Source organism: Lactuca sativa, chromosome 5, assembly GCF_002870075.4.
Source record: "Lactuca sativa cultivar Salinas chromosome 5, Lsat_Salinas_v11, whole genome shotgun sequence".
Taxonomy (NCBI): Eukaryota; Viridiplantae; Streptophyta; class Magnoliopsida; order Asterales; family Asteraceae; genus Lactuca; species Lactuca sativa.
The window spans coordinates 136,551,415-136,558,312 of NC_056627.2; the positions used below are offsets into that span (position 1 = coordinate 136,551,415).

General features: G+C 32.9%; 1 protein-coding gene across 1 annotated transcript; it reads left to right on the plus strand.

Annotated features, from left to right (window-relative positions):
* The first annotated feature begins 5,534 nt into the window (after nucleotides 1-5,534).
* Nucleotides 5,535-6,058, plus strand: LOC111906164 (flowering-promoting factor 1-like protein 3). Its single transcript, XM_023901893.3, has one exon. The coding sequence runs from the start codon at nucleotides 5,583-5,585 to the stop codon at nucleotides 5,904-5,906; it is 324 nt and encodes a 107-aa protein (XP_023757661.1). The 5' UTR covers nucleotides 5,535-5,582; the 3' UTR covers nucleotides 5,907-6,058.
* The last annotated feature ends 840 nt before the right edge of the window (nucleotides 6,059-6,898 follow it).

A 6,898-nucleotide genomic window follows, 5' to 3' on the forward strand; every position in this document is an offset into this window, starting at 1 on the left:
ACTATTTTACCCTCCCCTCTTGTCACAAGGACTCCATTGATGACCAAACCCTAAAAGTCAACAAAAGTCAATGGTCCCACTTTGACCCTACTCGTCGAGTGCACCCTGGTGACTCGGCAAGTTCTCACATGTCCTTTAACTCTTTGTCCCGCTTGACATGCCGAGTCCCTCCCTATGCTCAATGAGTCATACCAGTCATGAACCGCGGGGCCACCCCGACTCAACTCACCGAGTCTCAAGAACAACTCGACGAGTACCGCCTTGAACTCCAGTCCTCTAATTCCCTTCTGACTCACTGAGTCATCCCCCAACTCGGCAAGTCTACTCGCTGAACAATTTACGTGAAACCCTAACCCTACTCGCCGAGTCCCAAGAACAACTCGGCGAGTTCATGCCATGCACAAACTCTATTGACCTCCTGAGGTCAGATCTGTTTCCCCAAACCATAGATCTGGCCTCCCCAAGCATGAATGTCATGTAAAGTTCGAAACTTGATGCTTGTACAACCACAACAAGGCATCAAAAGGAGATTTAGTCCCAAAAGTGGCAACCTAAGTCCAATAACCCCAAACTGATCCATAAAGCTCCAAGGGTTAAGGTCTCTGGACCTCTTTGAGTCCATATCCAAGGCATAAACTCGAAGAGGGACTATTTGCTCCACATAATCACTCTCCAAAGGGGGTTAGAAAACCCTAACTCTAAAGATCAACACCAAAACTGAAGGAGGTTCGAACTATTACCTCAAAATGAAGTCTATGAACTCTGGAACTACTTGAATCGCACCTCCTCTTTGCTCTTGTCACCTTCTTCTTGCTAAACCAAAGGTTCAAGGATCAAAAAGTGACTTCTTCTCCCTCACAACGAGTTAGCTCACTTAGGGTTCTCTCAAAGGGACTGGTAGCCGCAATGGGAGGCTATAAGTGCCCTTAAATAAGCTCCAAACCCAGGGAATTAGGTTTTCATTAAATAGCATGGACTCGCCGAGTCCACTAATGGACTCACCGAGTCCGGACGTAAACCCGGATGAACATCCGCGACCCTACTCGGCGAGTCTTGGCTCCAAATCGCCGAGTTCCTCCATAAATTCCAAAATAAATGAATAAAATAATATACATGGGAAATCAGGATGTTACAATTGGAGTAATCTGGGGAGCTTATGTATAGGGTTATTGAGTTGGGTGCGCCTTAGTCTTAGAGAAAAGGTTAAATTCGCCCATAACAAGTGAGGTTTTTGAGATTGGGGCAAAGTCATCCAATAGGAAGAAGAGCCATTAAACTTTCGTGTTGATTATCCCAATAATAACTAGAACAATGAAGATTGCTCTTTATCATCTTTCAGCACCGGTAATTTGATTGTATATTTAAGATGTTTTATATGTCCAAGTTTATGTGAATATTAAAGTTATCATGTGTTAAATGCTCTTTTCATTGTTTGTTTGTTTATTTTTTTTAGATTCAACTTCAATAAACACTTCAAATTATAGAATCAGTTTGAGCAAACGTGGAGTTTAATAAAGAAATTACAACATATAAACATCGGAATAGTTTAAGATTCTAATATGAAATATAGAACAACATATATCATTGCTCTTAATATCTTTCTCCAATTATAAGAATAATTTACAATATGGTTCATATATATTTTTTCTAATTTTCATCAAGCCTACAAATAAAATTTGTCAAATTAGGGAAAACATAAAAACTATATAAAATGTATTAATCATCTTGAATGCTATTTTACGTCCAATGTTATTTAATTTGATTACTAAAAAGGATTCTCGATTAAATTATGCATTTTCCAACCGAAATAATTAGATATTTTTCTGTTTTCCTAAATACTAAAATCATTGTGTAATTTTTAATTCTAAAACTTATAACAAACGATTTTCATATATTAAAAAAAATATTGTTTTCGTCCATTATTTCATCAATTTGTTGTTTATATAAAGTTGAAAGGATTAAGAAAACCAATTTTCACCCCTTTTACTAAATTAAAGGTTGAAAATTGTTTTTTAACCCCTTAAATGATTACGAATGGTCAGAAATACCCCTTCAAAGGGAGTGAAGTCTATACATAGAATGTGAACATGTGGTGTATAAAGAAGTGTTGCACGACTAATAATGCATAATCAATCATGTGTTTATGTGTATTTAAAAAAAAATCCAAACTTTTCATTTTTAATTCTTAATGATTTCGTTTGTGCTAGAAACTGATCTCCGAGAGAAATATTTGTAACCGTCGTTTGGCGCGGGTAAACGGTTAGTATATATATATATATATATATATATATATATATATATATATATATATATATATATATATATATATATATATATATATATATATATATATATATATATATATATATATATATATATATATAGTCATGTAGTCTAGTGTAAAAGCCATCCTGAGGATGGCCCAGTATGGAAACTATATCCGTCAGCATTTGAGCTATGTTTATCAAGATTACCATATCGTTCTTTGAGATATTTGATCTTCAAACTCCCTTTTTTTTATGATTGTTTAAATTTTTTTCTCGTGCTGCCTCATTTAATATAACTTCTTTTAGAAACTATTTATGAAGAATGGAAAATTGTGTATATGATGGGGTGTAAATATCTCATATTCATTTCATCTCATATCTTTTACAATTTAAGGAATTCACGTAGGCAACAATGATCATTAACGATGGATGTGAAGGGTATGACTTCCAGTATACGCCTACAACATGCATTAAGGAGAAGTACTTTACACTCATACTCCTGCAACATTCGGACACCGTGCATCATTAGGATCAGTAAAAAATAAGGATATTACACACAACTATCGAAGTCGATACCTTGCTAGCTAAATACCAACATTCTTTTGGATATTTGGTCAAACACCTGTGATGCTCAATTCTATCAATCCATAAGTGATTAAGATACCCATGTTTATCATGTAACCTAAGAAAAAATCAACAATTTTTAAACCCACAAAATACAACACAAAAGCAACAGATTCATACTTTAAAAAAAAAAGAATTATTAACTTACCATCTATGTTCAACAAGTCTTGTACAATCAAATAATTGTCTTCCGAAACTAAGCTTTTATATGTTTTTTTGCAGCTTAAGCATCATTTTCTAGATCATTTCCCTTACTTGAGGAAACTTTCTGCTTTGGCTGCCTTTTTGAGTTACTTTTCGCTATCTATTTAATGATTTATTATCCAATTTCACATCAATTTATGTATTTCATTCTTTTTTCTTTTTCAATTTTTGGCCCTCTTGTTATGTTTCTTCTTAGGTGGAGTTTGATACCCTTAACATTTTTGTTTTTCTTTTTCTGTTTCTTGTTATGTTTGGTCCTATTTTTATTGCTTTTGCCTTTGTAACAACCGTGAGTATTACATTGATTTTCTCATCAGATATGGGGTAAAAGGAAGTTTGCAAATGCTTAAACTGCAATTAGTCAATTTCAAGAAACGTTATTAAAACAAAATTGAACAAACTAAATCAAATAACTTGCAAATTTTAAAAACCGGCCTTAGGTGAAAGGAGACGAGGACCTGATATTCGGGTTCAAACGTTTATTGGATTCGATTGCTCCTATCATACTCCTCCATTCACATAATCAGTAATGGAATCTAAGAATTTCCTGTTTTATTACTTTTTATTTTTTATTCATTTTGATTTTATGCATCAAAATCATAATGTAAAAGAATTTGATGAATTGAAATAAAAGACATTTTTAATAAGACATACAAGGTATGGAATTGGTATCATCACCACGTTTGGGAATTGGGAGAATTTATCTGCTTTTTGAGCTTTTAATACAACTTGCTGATACAGGAAGTTCCTTGAAGATTGGCTAATTGTCTGTTTTTGCTGCGATCATTCTTAAATTTTTTGTTATAGAAATGTTGAAGGTAAACATACCTAACAAAATTTCTTTCAAATTCTTCTTTCTTGATGGATCCTTTTCATTATATGTTAGAGCTGATTAAAATCCACGCAAAAATGTTCATCAAGTATACTGTATACCACTGAATAATTTAAAAGCTTAATTTTTTATTTTATTTCTTGAAAGAGAAAAAATCCAGCAAAGAAGTTTTTAAGTATTGGAAGGTTTAATACAGAGGCAAAAACTTTTGTGTCGAGGGAATTATCTTAAAGATTGTTAAATAATAGAGTTTTGTAGAGACTGGTAGAAACCAGTTTGCTAGTGGGTTGGCCCACATTTTTATCTACGGATATGTTCAACAAATCCAGTTGTTAAGAATGACTGCTATAGATCATGGCTTAATAAACTCTTTATGTACCTTGGATGTCAACAAAAACTGTTTGTTAAAAACCAAGAAAAATAATCCTCTCATGATTTTCGTTTTTATAGTTATTGAACACCGTTGTATACCAGAAACGGGTTGATACACACTAAAGTTGGGAAAATCACTTACGAATCCAACAAAGTTTTTAAATTATTCAAAAAACCCCAATTTCATGTTGTTCAAGAAACTCAACGAATATAATCTTTTGTTAAAAAAAAAACATAATTAAGTTACACTTTTGTTCGATTCTATGGAAGTTAAAAAAAAGAAACAGATAACCTGGCTTATTATCATATCGAGAAAATGACTTGTCAGAAGTTTTCAAACCATTTAAAAAACCCCTGACATGTTTTGTCTATTAAAAAAAACCCAACAAATTTAACCTTTTAAACAGACAAGGAGTTTTTTTTTAACGATTTTGGAAACATCGTTGGGTGATTTTAGACAAAATATTAAGTTTGTCGGTTTTTCTTGAACAAACAAAAATTGATTGACGTTTTTTGAAGAGTTTGCAAATTTCGTTGGGCTTGTTAGTCATTTTCTCCGCTAAAGTTTGATAGTATTTTAACCAGTAACCCTACAAGAATATATAGGCTTTGTATAGTGATCATAGTGTTGCACCACGATTGGTAGGAGTGGGAGAAGAACATAACATTGGCTAAACTGCATGGGTGAAGAATATGTAACGTGTCCTTTTAACTGCAAAAGCGTTGTGTAATGTTGCCAAGAGCTGGAAGCCACGCATTCCAAGATTGGATGCAGTTTACAGGCAAATATCAACTACTATCAATGTTTGCAACGCAAATTACGGCAGCAGAAAACATAAACATATTTAGTCCAGCCGATTTATGGGTGAAATACAAAGACCTGATCAATTCAGATATTCTAATGTATTCAGCAAGATCAAGTAGCAATTCAGGCCAAAATTTTGGGTCAACATCAAACGTGGCTGTACAAGTTTGATTGGTTTGGTTTCTACTCGCGATGCGAACATGTAAACTGATGCGAGAGTGTAGTTACTTTCTAAAAAGATACCCTCTCAATAATATATAAGAACCTCAGGTGTACATATTCAAGAACTATTACCTTAACGGATACCTCATTGGAAACCATTTACCCTTAATATATTACAAGAATATATACCTCTCTATATAATATTGGTCATCGTCATCACCAACCCACCCATCCTCACACCCTATATAGACCTCCACCCTCGTACCAGATCTCACTATCCATATTCTTCACTTTTATAACATATTGGAAAGAAACCATGTCGGGTGTTTGGGTGTTCAAGAATGGTGTTGTTAGGCTAGTGGAGAACCCAGGTGCTGATGCCTTGCAAGGTGCAACTCGTGGCAAGGTGCTAGTGCACCTACCCACGAACCAAGTGGTCACTTCATACGAGGTTCTTGAACAAATGCTAACATCTATGGGCTGGGAAAGGTACTATAATGATCCTGACCTTCTTCAGTTTCATAAAAGAACGACAGTTCACCTCATATCTCTCCCAAAAGACTTCAATAAGCTCAAGTCAATGCACATGTATGATATCGTCATCAAGAATCGCAATGTCTTTGAAGTAAGAGACACCTAATAAACTCCTGCTGGTCGTGGTCTTGCGTATATACATGGCTCGTTCCCTGGATCCAAATTCTCTTTCTAGTTATATGTGTGTTTTGATCGTTCGTATTCCCGGATTTCCGTCATAAAATTTCGATTTGTACTGTTTCTATATATGGCTTTCAAGTATTTTGTATATGATATCGTCTTTTGTTTTTATAATATGTACATTTAAGTTCTTGTATGTATGATGTAAGCCTTTTTTTTGTTATTTCTTTGTGGTGTGATCAATACCTAATCTAACATGATAAATCAAAATCATTTTTGTTAAATGTGATATTCTGAATGAATTTGACAGTCTCATTTCTAGGATTTATTTAATTATTTTTTTTCAATTTTCAATTTCCTATGTTTTTCATCTTCTTTTTACTAGGGGTTTGTATAAGATTATTCTATTAAATGACCAAATAAATATTCCACAAGTGTTTCTTTTCTTACTAATTCAAATCTCATAGAATTAAAGTTTAAATCACTAATATCATACATCCAATTGATTCTGTCATTAAGACTTTATATCAAACTTTTATTTTTAATAAATATGTATAATATGCGTCTCTCACACCTAATTATTATATAAGATGCTCATATCATCTAATTTGTTGTATAAACTTTTTACATTAAGCGGGAGGGTATGGATATAACCGTACCAAACGGTTTGCTAATTGGGACTATAACTGAACCACATAATACCAGAGTGGGTAAAGAACGTTTAAGTGAGGGGTTTCATGATCTTGTACTCTCTAATTCTCTGATATTGCTACAAAATGTTTTTATTATATATATATATATATATATATATATATATATATATATATATATATATATATATATACACTAAAATTTTAAAAAAAAATATATATGTAAAAATTTATGACTGTGAATTCTCTATAAAAAAGTGTAATATTAGTCCTTAATATATTTTAATAAAATAAAATATAAGGAAAATGTGAAGGAAAATTAATTTGG